The sequence below is a fragment of the Aotus nancymaae genome, unplaced genomic scaffold, assembly GCF_030222135.1.
Source record: "Aotus nancymaae isolate 86718 unplaced genomic scaffold, 86718_ANA_hifiasm-v0.15.2.pri h1tg000016l, whole genome shotgun sequence".
Classification (NCBI taxonomy): domain Eukaryota; kingdom Metazoa; phylum Chordata; class Mammalia; order Primates; family Aotidae; genus Aotus; species Aotus nancymaae.
This window is the reverse complement of record NW_026988428.1, coordinates 38343235-38358070: the sequence shown is the minus strand read 5'-3', so window position 1 is coordinate 38358070 and position 14836 is coordinate 38343235. Positions and strand designations below refer to the sequence as shown.

Below are 14836 nucleotides of genomic sequence, written 5' to 3'. Positions count from 1 at the left end.
GACACAAAACAAACATAAGAGACGAAACTGTCTCAGATCTCACAGCCTGGCCTCTCCTGCTGCTGTTTTTGACTTTCCCAGGTAGTGGGAGAGAGGAAAGTGGGGAAGGCCAGACTTTCCCCCTCCCTGCTGGAGCATGTGCCAGAGGAAAGAGCAGAGCCTGAGAAGCGTCAGGCCCCACTTCTGCCACGCACCTACTGTGAGCCCTCGGGCATGGCCTCCTGTCTGGGCCTCAGCTTGCCCAGATAGATACCGCTATATATATATATAAGGGAGAACACTTCACCCAGGTTTTATCATGCTGAAAAAAGTGTATGTACATGAAGACGCTCGGTCCACTTGCACCCAGTGAACACACACAGTCAGGCCTGGTCTCCCTTCTTTATTGTTCTCTGGCTACAACAGGGGTCTGGGAGACCAAGGGCAGGGGTGAGTCACATGCGTCTCTGCCCTACTCGAGGTGGGGTAGGGTGGAAGTATTGGGGTAGCAGGTCTAGGAGACCATGGATACGGATTTCGCATGAACAGGGCCCACTGTACAAATGCATGGTTGGTATTTACAAGAAAGAAGGAGGGCAGTCACCTGGACTTTGGCCTTTCCTGGGGTGAGGTGGGGGCAAGGAGGAGCCTGAGGAGAGGAAGGGGCACCACGCCTGGCTGGGTTCTCTCCAGAGGATAGGAAGGCAGCAGCCCTGAGCCCTCCTCCATCTGCCTTTCACCCGCTACCCGCAACTTGTCCCGGGGGAGGAGCTTCTTAGGGTCTGCAGCTGGACCAGTTCTGAGAAGTGGATAGGAAAGGACAGACCCTCTCTTTTAGCAACACAGGTTACTGGATTATACCTCACCCTCCCCAGGTACCCTTGACCCTAACCAAGCTGGTGTCTCCTGCCTGTGCTAATAAGATACATCCTGAAGGTGCTTTGCTGGGGAGATCTCAAAGCACTTTACAGACATTGGTCGGATGGGAGCCTCCCAGCCCTATGCGAGAGGAAGGAGGCAAAGGGCTCGGGACTCAGCCAGGGCAGGTGGCAAGCCCTGGGGCCCAGACCAGGCCCAAGGAAGGTCCCAGGAAAGGGCTCCCGCAACCCCTGGTCACAATGGCTCCTTTTTCCCCAGTCACTGGATCAGAATGGAAGAGAAGGAAGCTTGCAGAGGATCAGGCTGGAGATGGGCTGAAGCAGTGCAATTGTGGGGTGAAGAGGATGTCCTACCCACCCCATTCCCAGGTCCTAGAAAGGTACCATGCCCTGAAGGAACCCACTCCCCTCCCCACACACAGGGCTCTGAAAACCCCCAGCTTTCTATTCTATTCCAGCCCTTCCCAGGGAAGGAAAAGGGGGACCCAGACCTGCCAGCTAAGATCTGGGGTGGGGGGCTGAGGGAACCCCCAAAATGTATTGCTTAGAAACTTGGAGGCAAAAAGGATGGGGGAGGGCACAGGGGGCTGGCATCTCTTACCCTCCCCCAAGGCCCTGGGAAGCCTCCAGGAAGCTCCCCGTTCCCAGGCAGCCACTTGGCAATGAAGAGAATCCAGAGGCTGAGGGATGGGCACAGTGACCATTGGGAGCCTGAAGTTCCCCAGTCTTGCTGCCGGGACATGAAAGTGTGCCCCAGTGGGTGTCAGGTGGGGAGGGGCCCTTTCCCCAACCCCAAATCTCTGGCATTTGGCCTTCGGGTGGGTTGTTTCTTCCACGACCACGCTCCCTTGGAGCAGATGGGGGAGCCAGTCCTGATGGATGGTGCTGATGACATCAAACACTTTGGACTCAGTGAAGACCTGGGAAAAGAGGGAGAAGCTTCAGTGTCCTGAGCTTTGCCTTTGCCTCCAGCCTGACCTTCCTTCTCCAAGTCCTGATCCCCACTCAGACCCGAGTAGAGTTGTGCAAAAAAGGGGGTGAGTAGGGGCGAAGTCACGTTCAGCTGCCCTCACTGAGCCGTGGCTGGGCTCCTTTTCCCTAACCCTCCCTAAGGAGCAGAGCAGGTTAGCTGTCGCCTGGCACAGCCCGCCCTGTTCTGCTGCTGTTCTGAGGAACTCCCTCCTTCCTTCCTACAGGGACCAGGGGACAGAAGAGGTGGGAGGATTTCCCTGCTCCACCCACACTTTGGCTCCATTCTGTGTCTTTACTCCCTCCATTTTACTGCTCAAAAGAGGGAGGGAGAATCTGACATCCATTGGAGCCCAGAGATGACCCATCAAGATGCTAGGGTAGACACCCAGCTATATCCCTCCACCACCACAGGCTCACCTGGGCCAGCCCCAGGGCTAATCCAGATTCCCATTCTGGTTGTGTTCATCTTCGGCAGGGGAGGGTGGGGCCTCTTCTTCACAGGGGGACAGCTCGTCAATGGACATCTGGTTGGTGATGCCTGCATAGAAGCATAAAGGAAGCTGAGCTTAGCCCAAGAAGTATTCTTCCCCAGAACCCAAGGAGTATGTGGAGAAAAGTGAGGGATCCACCTCCATCACCCTATCTTCAAGCTGAACCGCATTCAACCCATCCCCACTTAAGGCCTCTCTAGCCTTGCCAAAACTCAAAACCTTCAACACCACTCTACCACCCCGCCCCCGCATAAAGGAAGAGATTTCCCAGCCAGGGCCATCAAATTAGCCAAATCGACGGAGACACCATTTACAGGGACCACAGTGTGCACAGGGACCCTGGGGTTGTGGAATGTCCGGCTGCCTCTCTGTCATCTCTCCACCCCCATTCTTAGAACAGTCCAGGCCATTCAGTCAGTCTTTGCTGTGATCTAAATGGTCTGATCAGCTCCATTCCCAACTCAGGGAGTCCAGTGAAGGGTTTCCCCAGGGGCTTAAGAAAAATGGACCTCCTAGTGCCCCAAGAGCCATCCACACAAGTTCTCACCCCCACCCTCTGCCATGGTACCCACCACTCGCTGCCCGTTCCTTCCATTTCTGCTTGTTCTCCTGAATGTGCTTGAGCCAGGTGGAACGAAAGCTGACCACATCAGGGTTGGGGTCTCCCACTTCCACATCGAGAGAGGGCTGGCGCCACTGAAAGCTAGAAGCAGAACCCCCCAACAGCCCCAAGAGGTAAGACCTAGCCCACTCCAGAGCCACCTTAGCCCTGGGATTAGAGGACATGGAAGACCAGGAGAAGGTTCTTTTTCCCTCTACTAGATACTCCCCAAAGTCCCTGTACCTCTCCCACTAATTTCACTCCTCCCTCTCCACATCTTCCCTCCTGGTAGAAGAAGAATCAAAATAAGATTATCCAGAAGGCAGTAAAGACAGAGCTAATGGAAGAAACAAAAATATGGTGAAGGGGAGGACAGGTGCAGGTCACGCCCTTCTGCTCCCATCCTCCTGCCCCTGACTACAGAGGGACTCCCAAGCTTGAAGCAGCCTGCCTCCCCACCACCCCACCATAGCTGTGAGTCAGTCTTCTCTGTGAGTCCAAATCCCTCCCTGCCTCTGCCTTCCCAAACCAGGATATCTGGCTACGCCAGCCACCCTCACCTGGGCTGGTTTTTAGACTTGGAGTCCTCATCCGACAGGGGCTGAACACTCTTCTCTGCCACATCAGTCAGCACAGAGAACGTGGGCTCCACGATGAAGTCGATGAACCCTGCAGTGGAGGAGCGATGCCGTAGAGATGTCTTACTATTATCTGGAGGGCTAGGCAGAGGATCCGGCTGGCATGGCCTGGACCCCTGGCTGCTTATAAAAGAGGGTGGAGAGGTAACCTGGGGCTGGAAACTTCCCAATGTGGGGCAGGCTTTGGGATGATGTCTTGGTGCCCCAGAGAGCTCCTCCCTGCCATTGCAGCCCCCAGCTTCCCATCCCAGGACCCCACACTCTAGCACAGCAGGTTTTCCTCTACAGGAAGAATGGTGTGAGGGTTGAGGACTTGGAACAATCCTGGCCCAGCCAGCATCTTTTCCCCTTCCCAGTCCTCCCTCCCTGCAGGAGACAATACTCACCTATCTGAGACTGTGCCACCAGGGTGGAAGTGCGGTCACAGAGCGGAGAAAAGGGCAGGCCCAACTCTGCCTCCTTGTCGCCCTAGAGGAGACAACAGGGCAGGAAAGCTGGAGAGGATACCTCAGACCCACCAGATCTGGGGTACAGGTTGGGGGCAGGGGGTTGTTGTGCGAACCGTCTGCACCCTTGACCTGGAAATGAGCGATATGCAAATGAAGTACATGCAAATGAAATGCAAGTATTGTCAGGCTTTTAGGATAACAGGATTTTACCCCAGGGATTTGGGATCAGGTCAGTGGCTACAGGTAGGGAAAGAAGGATATGGAACAGGAGTGGGGAACTTGGAGGGCAAACGGGGAGAGAAGGCCCCCATGGCACAGGGGAGGCGAAGATGCCACATTACCTGGCGGAAGAATTCCTCCATGAGGGCCTTGGTCCAGCGGCTGTGGACCAACCACTGCTTGGTTGGGTGGCTGATGTCGGCAGCATGGAGCAGTAGAGACAGGGCCTTGGGTTTGTCAATCCTGGTTGGGGCAGGTGGCAAGGGAAGGGAGACTGATCTTTTAGGAAAAGGAAACCTGGACCACTCCCTAACTTCCCAGGCACACCCTTTCACATAACTTCTTTTTTTTTTTTTTTTTTGAGACAGAGTCTCACTCTGTTGCCCAGGCTGGAGCGCAGTGACACAGTCTCAGCTCACTGCAACCTCCATCACCTGGGTTCAAGTGATTCTCCCACCTCAGCCTCCCAAGTAGCTGGGATTACAGGCGCGCATCCACCACACCCAGCTGAATTTGTATTTTTTTGGTAGAGACAGGGTTTTGCCATGTTGGCCAGGCTAGTCTCAAAACCTGACCTCAAGTGATCCACCTGCCTCAGCCTCCCAAAGTGCTGGGATTACAGGCATGAGCCACCATGCCCAGCCTCACGTAACTTCAAATACCCTCCAAAGCTACAGACACACACACACACCACACTGACACACAGACAGACACACACTTATATATGTTTAGGTAGCAGCACAGGTTAGTAGCTGAGAGCCCAGGCTCTTAGAATCAAAGGGCCTGGGCTCAGATCTATACCCACGGTACATGTTAGCTGTGTGACATTGAGCAAGTTACTTAAAATTTCCATATTTCATTTTCTTCAACTCTAAAATGGAAATAACAACTCTACCACATATTGAGTAGTTCTGAGACTTAAGTGACAACAAACAAGTATTCAGGAGTGTGTCTAGCACGTAAGTGCTCACTAGATATTATTTAGAATAATAATAATTATTATACCCTCAACAATGACCTGCTGTGACACTGCATGCTCTCCCACACACAAACACCATACACAGAGATTAACACACACACACACACACACACATTTATACGCTGCCACCCACTTTTAAGCAGCATTAGATGTAATTATGCATTTGTTCAGTGCATTTTTTTAACCTCACATGACTCTCCCTATAGCCCTATGAGACTGGGAACCAGGGGCAAGCTGTCGTAGGGGGAGGCATATCATTTTCACCATTTCAGAGGTAATAAAACTGGGGTCCACAAGGGTTGAATGAATTTTCCAACATTCAAGAGTAAGCCTGTCCCAGAGCTGTGATGAGAACCCCCCATCTCAGATTCCCAGCTCAAAGCACTCTCCAGTGGATCAGCTGCCTAGACTGTACATAAACGTAAGACACACACACACACACACACACACACACACACACGCAGTCAGATACCTGGAGCCAGTGGAGTCTCTGCATCCAGGTAAAGACCTGGCACACCAACTACCAATGTGTACACCTTCCAGTTCACACACCCCTCCCTCTGGCCTGGCCCCAGCCACACCCCACCAGACACCACCTCTCCAGCTGCTGCAAGGCCGTCTTCATGGTCTTCACTTGCTGGAAATGGCAGGACATGTCTGTGGCCAACACCATCTCAATGACCAGGGCTCGGAGCTCTCTGAGTGGACAGAAAAAGAAGTGATCAGCCCCCTCAGCGCTGCAGGGCAGGAGGTCCAGGGAGTGGAAAATGGGGTTTGTGGTAAGGGAGTCTTAGGGATGCCAAGTACTGGCTTATGCTCACACAAACTCATCCTTGGTGAGGTTGATGAAAATGTTCATCTCGTCATCCTGCATCAGTCGGAAAACAGAGCTGATGTGGTGATTCTCCAGCACTGAACGATCATTGTACAGGATGGCACATTCTGACCTACGAAGCCAAAGGTCATCATGCCCGCCCCATGTAAGAAGGGGCTCTGGCAACCTCCCCCACCTCTGCTTGGCCCCTCCTGCCCCCGCCACATCCCCATGCCTCACTTGGTCTGGATGTGGAAGCTGTTGGTAGTGCCTGTGTGCTCATAATCATGGATGGCTGCAGCAAAGACGATGGCCAGGACCTCAATCTCCGACAGGCAGTGCTACAGGAGGAAAGGGACAGGCTGACCCCTGCTGGCCACTGCCCAAGAACCTCCACACACAGGCTAGACCACTCACCCCATCCCTCCCGTGCCTCAAGGCCAGCTCTCGTTAATGCAGCCAGGTTTCTCAGCTCCTGGAATGGCCAAGGACCTTCCTCCAGCCGAACCTGCAGCATTCCCACTGCATCCCAGCACACGTCCCTAGCACTGTCCAAGAAGTTTTAGTCTACCTGCAAATTCTCTAGAGTGAATTCATCCAATTTGACTCTGTAAAGGCTTTGGAGTGCCCAAAAAGAACCAAAGAGAAGAAGCAGAAATGGGACTACAGTCTAGACTTCCCAGTTTTGTAGCCATAGGCCCTGAATCACAGAAGAATGATCTCCAGGGCACCTACCACCATCCCCGTGCGGAGCAGGAAGCAATGGACTGTCTGGGTAACATCAGCTGCGTGGATCTGATTGTGGTAAGGATTCTTGTACTTCCCATAGCCTGTCTCCAAGGCATCCAGGAAACTCATCAAAAACACAGTGGGAATCTGCAGGGGGCGAGGGGAATGGAGATACATGATGGATCCACAGGAATCATGTTGACTATGGACCAAGATCAACAACCCCACCTTTCTTTAGAAGGCAGCGTGGCATAGGGAGGGGTCGCAGGACCTAGTCACGTGAGCCTGGGCTCATAGCCTGCCTCTACCACCTGCTGGCTGTGCGACCTTGGGCAAGCCACATGCCTCTCTGTGCCTCAGATACTTAATTGCAGAATGAAGATAATACCACCCACCTGGAATTTAATGAGATAAGTACAAGGCCTTTAGTAAATGCTCTCTAAAGAATAGCTATAATTATTATTATTTCCCTGGAGATTTCCAAGAAAAGGAAAGAAACCTTCCCTCCTACCTTCCAACCACCCCACTCCATCCCCAAATCCAAAACCATGAAGAAGGGGTGGGAAGCAAGGGAAAGAATAAGATGACCTAGAGAGGACTCTTCTAGCCAGATGTGGATCGCCCTCTCCTTTGAGAAGCCCTCCCTGACCCCTACCTTCCACATGCAGCAGTGTCCACACCCTCAGTCCCACAATACACACGTAAAAGCACCCAGAGCCAGAGCTCTGTCCAGCTACTCTGAATTCTGTCCCTGTCTCTGTGTATGCCCTTACGGTATGTCTGCCCACTTCAAAAGGCTCAAAGCTCCCAGAGGACAGGGCTGGTGATCTGTCCCTGGATCTCTTGAGGCTAGGAGGGGACCAAGGTTCAGGACTCGGGAGGCTTCTGTAGAGATGAGCAATACAGTAACAGAGACACAGAGGAGCACCACTAGTCAGTCAGACCCTAACATTCCCCACCCGCACCCCTGGAGGGCTGTGCCCCAAATTCAGGAAATTTTAAAGGACTGTTTCCATGACAACTGCCCTTGCTTTTGCGTTGCCATGGCGTCCCTGGAGGAAAAGGAAGAAAAAGGGAGGAGCAGGGGAGGGGCTAGGTACCCAGGAAGAGAAGGTGGAGTTTGAGAAGGGCAGCTCCTCCTGGCTCTACCATCAGAGAAAACTAAAACAGTAAGCACTCCTCCTTCCTCTAACTGCCTTGGAGCAAAGCAGACTGGGCCTAGGCCAAACCCAACCCAACACAGCTACTGTTGGGTCCCCCAAACCCAGTCCTTCCAGGTAAGGAGGCAGAGTTTAGGAGAAGCTAGTGACTGAAGTCTAGAGCCAGTTTGGAGAAACATGAGCTGGGAAAAGTCTTAGGGAAAAGAGAGCCCTGCTATTCTCTGTCCTGGAGAGGGCAGGATTGGAAAGAAGAAAGTAAAACTGCAGAACAGGCTTCTAGAAGCACTGAAGAAAATTTCAACTGAGCATTGCAGGAAAGTTTTGAAAATTCCCTAGGGAGTTGCTGTAAAAGGGGGAGTCAAGGGTGGAGGAAAGGCTCACATGCACAAATAATTTGTTCTAGTGAAGTGAAGGCAGAGGATGGATGGAAGGACCTCCAGAAGCCGGCCTGGGAGGGGACTCTCCACCTGTACTCCTTTGACTGCCCCTCTCTATGGCCCTTCAGAGCACCCACGTTTCCCTTCGTCTTTAATATCTACTGCTCCCCAGAGTGCTGACCCAATATCCCCATCATGACTCTTCAACATCCCTCACCCTCTTCTCCCAAATGTGGTTTTTCCACGTGAAAGTGTTTTTTTTCCTGGCACTTTTTCCCTCCCAAAAGATACTGCCTCCTGGTGTAGGATCTAGGAAGGACTTTAATCTCATATAATTCTTCCCATCCAGACAAGCTGAGGAGCAAATAAGGTTCACACACCCTCCCGCTGTCATACAGCCCCACCCCAGCCCTGTCAAGAGCTGACCTTCTCCATGTAATTCCTTGCACAGAGACCAGAACTGGGGGACAGGGGAGGGATTGGCCAATTTTATCCAGGAAACACATGGATTCTAGTCCCAAAGGGCACTGGCTGACAGCATCTGAACTCCAGGCCTCCAGTGTCCACACTGCAAGTCAGCCTAGAGAGGACAAGTTGGGGGAAAAAAGCAAAGAGGGAGAGGGCAGAATCCCAGGCTAGATGGATGCAGACCTAGACTCTCCCCCTAGAAAGCAATTAATGAAGTCTGGAACTAAGAGTGCAGCAAGTAAAAGAAAGGCTAAACTGGAGCTGGGTGCGGTGGCTCATGCCTGTAATCCCAGCACTTTGGGAGGCTGAGGCTGGCAGATCATGAGGTCAGGGGTTCGAGACCAGCCTGACCAACATGGGGAAACCACGTCTCTACTTAAAAATACAAAAAAAAAATTAGCCAGGCATGGTGGCACACACCTGTATTCCAGCTACTTGGGAGGCTGAGGCAGGAGAATCGCTTAAACCCAGGAGGCGGAGGCTACGGTGAGCCGAGATCGCGCCATTGCACTCTAGCCTGGGCAACAGAGCGAGACTCCATCTCAAAAAAAAAAAAAATAGGCTAGACTGGGCATGAGTGTGGGGAGACTTCCCTGATGTTGAGACTGAGGAATCTGAAATCTGTTTGTTAGGAGGCTTTTAAAACAGGCATGAGAGGAATGGAGAATCCCGCCTGGAGGTAGAGGTAGGATGCTGCCCAACCTTGAAGCGACTGATGAGGTTATGCCGAGTCAGCAACTCAAAAACAATGGTCCTCAGGGCATGGTCATCTGCTGCCCGGTTCAAGGAAAAGACATCAAAGCACCATAGATCCAGGTTCTGTGGAGAAACAATAGACTATGTTGCTTTCCAGCAGCAGCAAGGGTTGAAGTTAGACTTCAAAAAGGACTTCCCATGAGTACAAAGTCTTGGTAAATAGGAAAGAAAAGAGATGATGAAATGTGCCTCTTTCTTCCCATGTATCTCTCAGCGTGGGAGAGACAGGAAGGTAGGAATTTGCTCCTAGAGTGGGCAAAAGCTGTTTTGATGAATGTGGGAACAACAGTTAAAAGGGACGGCAGGCTGGGTGCGGTGGCTCACACCTGTAATCCCAGCACTTTGGGAGGCCAAGATAGGTGAATCACTTGAGGTCAGGGGTTCAAGACCAGCCTGGCCCACATGGTAAAACCCCATCTCTACTAAAAATACAAAAACTAGCTGGGCATGGTGGCAGGTGCCTGTAATCCCAGCTACTTGGGAGGCTGAGGCAGGAGAATCGCTTGAACCCGGGAGGCGGAGGTTGCAGTGAGCTGAGATTGCGCCACTGCACTCCAGCCTGGAAGACAAGAGAGAGATTCCATCTCAAATAAAAACAAGGCGGGGGGGCGGGCGGGTGGGAAGGCAAAAATCGTGCCATAAACAGGGTCTGGAAGTCCCAATGGCTATTCCATCCACCAACTTTCTCCTCTTTCCCGAAAACCCAGAGTCACCTTGAAACAGTTGAGGACAGCAGTAGAATAAGTGGGGCCCACAGAGGTGTATGTTCTCCGGAACATCCTAAGAGAGAACAATGGAAAGAAGCCCACATATGAAGGTCTGGGAGTAAAGGTCTGGCCAGCTGGGGATACGGGGATGAGCCATGGGATCATATGGCTGGTGGTCATGGAAGACTGGGGTGGCTGGGAAAGAGGGCCATAGCTAGAGGCAGAGGGAGGCCGAGTATGGGCGAGCCTCACCGTTCCACGAAGATCCCTGCCTGCACGGCATGCACGATGCTTCGGAACTTGGGCTTCTCCTCTGCTCGGCGGCCTTTGGCCCGGGCCTGCTGGGTGAAGGTGGAGGCCAGCCAGTCCCGCACCTCCGAAGGCACGGCATCTGACCGCAGCTCCTGCAGCTCGTCCTCCGTGTCCAGGATTTGCCTGAGACCCCAGAAGGGGAGTCACAGAGGAAAGACAGCAGGTTTCCACAGCCTAGAGACCCTGTACCCAGCCACACCCCACATTTAGTAACTCTCATGCCAGCTCATTCTCTGTCTTCAACCCTCCTCTTTCCTTTCTTTTTCTCTATCTTTGTATTTCTCTATCTAACATCTCCTGTAATGAAACAGGTCTCTATGTGAGGTAGTGAGCATCCCAACTCTGGAAGTGTTCAAGCAGGAAACAGAATGCGTGTTTCAGGGATGCTATAGAGCAGCATCGTCCAACAGAAATAAAACGCAAGTCACATATATGAAATTTTAAATTGTCTAGTAGGCCACATTAAAAAGGTAAAGAGAAACAGGTGAAATTTGTTTCAATGATAAATTTTACTTTATTTATATATGTTTTGAGATGGAGTCTCACTCTGTTGCCCAGGCTGGAGTGCAGTGGTGCCATTTCGGCTCACTGCAACCTTCGCCTCCTGGGTTCAAGCAATTCTCCTACCTCAGCCTCCCAAGTAGCGGATTACAGAAGCCACCACCACGCCTGGCTACTTTTTGTATTTTTAGTAGAGATGGGGTTTCACCATGTTGGTCAGGCTGGTCTTGAGCTCCTGACCTCAGGTGATCCAGCTGCCTCAGCCTCCCAAAATGCTGGTAATTTATAGGCATGAGCCGCTGTGCCCAATGATAAATTTTATTTTACCTAATACCTCCAATATATCATTTCAACATTAAACCATTTGTGTTTGTGTGTGTGTGTGTGTGTGTGTGTGTGTATTTTTAGACAGGGTCTCACTTTATTGCCCAGGCTGGAGTACAGTGGTGTGATCACAGCTCACTGCAACCTCAATCTCCCCCTCAGCCTCCAAAGTAGCTGGGACTACAGGTGTACACCACCGTACCCAGCTAATTTTTTAATTTTTTCTAGAGACAGGGTTTCATCATGTTGCCCAGGCTGGTCTCGAACTCCTGGGCTCAAGCAATCAGCCTGCCTCAGCCTCCCAAAGTTCTAGGATTACAGGCATGAGCTGCTATGCCCAGCCTTATAAAATATGTTAATGAGATATCTTACATTCTTTTTTCTAAATATTTGAAATCCAGCGTATATTTTGCATACACATTTCAATTCATGCTTGCCACATCTCAGGTGCTCAATAGCCACCCAGAATGGTGGCTCCCATTCTGAGCAGCACATGTCTAGAGGTATTCCGCACTGGAGCAGATGAGCGTGAAGGTCCCTTCCAACTCTGAAGCAGTAATCTGTCCTTCTCTATATCTGTGTCTGTCTCTATCTCTGCACCTCTATGTCTGCCTCTGCCTCTTTATCTCTACCACTGTTTCTGCCTGGATACCTGGAGCTCTGTTTTTGTTTTTGTTTTGAGACAGGGTCTTGTTCTGTCACCCAGGCTGGAGCTGCAGTGCAGCAGCGCGATTTCAATTCACGGCAAAAACTCTGCCTCCTGGGCTCAAGCCATCCTTCCACCTCAGCCTCCCGAGTAGCTAGAACTATAGGAGCTGCCACCATGCCTGGCTAATTTTTTTACATTTTTTGTAGAGACAGGGTGATCTCAAACTCCTGGGCTCAAAGAATCTACCCATCTTGGCCTCCAAAGTGCTGGGATTACAGGCGTGAGCCACCGTGCCCGGCCACTACCTAGAGCTCTTTATATCTGGTCCACCCTCTCTCTTCCGGTCTCTGTCCATGCCACACCTGCCCCCTCTCATTCTGTCGTTCTCTCTCACCGTGTCTCATCTATGTAGACAGCCTCCAGCAGAGAAGCGGTGTACTCCAGGTTTTTCTTCAGCTCCTCGATGTTTACCTCCCCATTTTCCAACTGCTTCACCATGTAGCGCAGCCTGCGGGGAGCAGACACAGAGACGCCACTTAGGCACAGCTACCTTATCACGAGAAGAGGATACCCCCTAATAAGGTACATTTTACAGAAACATCCTCAGTCTTTCATAAATAGTTAATAATTCTAACATTAATCATAATAGCAGCTAATGTTTCTTTTTTAATCTCAAGCTATTGCCACTGCCTGTATTAAGTTTATCTATACCCAAAGTTTAATGCCAAGCTTTCCTGACTCCACCATCCCCCCCACCATCTGACCTCTCAGTAGCCCCTCTTTAATCAGTGCTTAGTCTTGTTTAAACTGCCAGGGCCCAGCAGAATTGGGCAGGTACAAGCCCCTGGAGCAATGTTTTTAGGATGATCTGTTTTATAGCCTGAATAACCAAGAGTTGAAACTGCTTATTTCTCCCCATGGAAGAGGGCTTTGGGATCAATAGCAATCAAGATAGCCCCCAAGAATATTTCATTGTCTCTTGGTCATGGCGTGGGGGTGGGGGTTACATGTCCACAGTCCCTCTGTGCCTGGCAGGGATGGCAAAAGCACAGAACAAAGACAAATCTGAATGCTTTCGCCTGGCCTCTCTCCATGCAGACAAAGCTAATGGATTATGATTCCAGAATCCATCAACCAGGACAAAGCCAGGTTAACCCCTGCCTTTCCGGTCTTACACCAGAGAGAACTTCTGACAGTTACTGTCCCCACTCCATGCCTCTGTCCTGTCGAAGCTTCCTCCAGAATAAAAGTGCTGGGGTGGGGCCAGGAATCTCACTCACTGGATGCTTTGCCTGAAGGGACAATCCCCTCATGTTTTAAACTTATGAATGCTGGGGTTTGATGATTAACTGGGAGATTTCTTAGAAGTCTGATGAGTCCAGCCCAGGTAGTCACAAAACAAACAAAGCTCTTCAGATGGTGATTTTAATGAAAGCAGTTAAACACTCCTTTCTCTCACTCCTTTTCCTCACCCTGCCCCACTCACCTAAAACCAGCCCAGGGCTGAAATGGTGGCCACCATAATTCCCCACTGAAAGGGGCTTCAAAAACCCAAGGTCACCCTATGACTCAGGGAGGAGAAGAGAATGAGTCAGGGACCAGAGGCTGAAATTAGCATCAATTCCCAGGGATGCCGGGGGAGGGAGAACAATGGCGTTCCTGAACAGAAGTAGCTCTAGAATCCCAGGGTCTCGGCAGCTTTGGAATAGGGGTGCCCAAAATAGCCAGCCCCAGGAAGCATCACAGGCCAGTTCTCACCTCAGGGCCTAGCAGTCCTGGACGACATGTCTGAGAGCAAACGGGGCAGAAGGGAAAGTGGCAGAGATGTTGGAGGATGGCACTGCAACCTCCTTGGTGGGCTATCCTCACATCTCACTTTCAGCCTTCCTGCTGCACTGTCTCCATGTGGAAACAGCAGGTTGTTTAACAAGAAAGAGGATGATTTTAGTAAAGCTCAGCCCCAGCTCCAGCTTCTTTAGGGAGGAGGAATAGAGGCGAGACATCATAAAAGGCTTTCCCAGCTAAATGAGCTAGAAAGGGGCTATGAGCCAGTATCTCCCAGAGTACCCCACCCAGAGATCACAGAACAAAGAGGAATGCTTTGCCTTTGGTGCCCAGGCACAAGCAGGGGCTTCCCTCTGCCGATCAGTCCCCATAGCCAGGGGCCCTCAAATCTGGGGACATAAAACCCAAAAAGGAAGGCAGGCCTCTTCTACTGCCTGTAGTTCTCTCTCTCCCCCCCGATTCCCACCCCAGCCTTCTACCTCGTCCGGCCCTTTTTATAGAAACTTTCCCCAGGGGTCAATGCCCATCACCAAAGTTCTTCTTTCTCGACCCACCTTTTGAAACCCACATCCCAGCACAAGCTCCGAAAGTGAACAGCCACACCCACGGCCACTCATTTGCATGTATTTGCATAATCGCTAACAATGCTGCCAGCTCTACATTTTTAAAAGCACTTTCTCCTACATTATCTCATTTTATCCTCACAATGGGCCTATGAGGGAGGGAGGCGGAGAAGGAATTGCCATTCCCATTTACAATGCAGAAACCAAGGCCCAGGAGGCAGCTTTGGTGAGATGTATCCAGCAGCAGCACGGGTCTGGGAGGCCGGAATCCTGGATTCAAAGCATTAACTTCCTGCTGTGAGCCTTTGAGCAAGTCACTAACTCTTAATCAGTACTCATTAAAGTACTGATCTTTAGAATCAGTACTCATTAAAGTACTGGTCTTTAGAATCACCTTGGATACATGTAAAAAATACAGGTTCTAGGTCTCACTCCACAGCTGCTGAATCAGCATTTCTGGGGGTACAGTCCAGGGATCTGTTTGT

The 14836-nt window shown here is 51.2% G+C and overlaps 1 protein-coding gene across 7 annotated transcripts in view; it reads right to left on the bottom strand.

Annotated features, from left to right (window-relative positions):
- Positions 1 to 367: 367 nt before the first annotated feature.
- Positions 368 to 14836, bottom strand: part of PDE1B (phosphodiesterase 1B) — a 30158-nt gene continuing 15689 nt past the window's right edge. For 4 of the 7 annotated variants that reach the window (XM_021665976.2, XM_021665981.2, XM_021665978.2 and 1 more), the window contains 14 exons: positions 12398 to 12511; positions 10470 to 10652; positions 10224 to 10290; positions 9457 to 9573; positions 6756 to 6896; positions 6261 to 6361; positions 6028 to 6153; positions 5803 to 5904; positions 4350 to 4470; positions 3946 to 4027; positions 3482 to 3590; positions 2893 to 3023; positions 2247 to 2367; positions 368 to 1777 (listed from right to left, as the gene is read on the bottom strand). In XM_021665976.2, coding sequence (XP_021521651.1) covers positions 2264 to 2367; positions 2893 to 3023; positions 3482 to 3590; positions 3946 to 4027; positions 4350 to 4470; positions 5803 to 5904; positions 6028 to 6153; positions 6261 to 6361; positions 6756 to 6896; positions 9457 to 9573; positions 10224 to 10290; positions 10470 to 10652; positions 12398 to 12511 — 1498 coding nt within the window. In that variant the 3' untranslated portion in view covers positions 368 to 1777; positions 2247 to 2263. Of the gene's footprint in view, positions 1778 to 2246; positions 2368 to 2892; positions 3024 to 3481; positions 3591 to 3945; positions 4028 to 4349; positions 4471 to 5802; positions 5905 to 6027; positions 6154 to 6260; positions 6362 to 6755; positions 6897 to 9456; positions 9574 to 10223; positions 10291 to 10469; positions 10698 to 12397; positions 12512 to 14836 lie in introns of those variants that run through there. The other 3 variants (XM_021665979.2, XM_021665983.2, XM_021665980.2) reach the window with 3 other exon arrangements.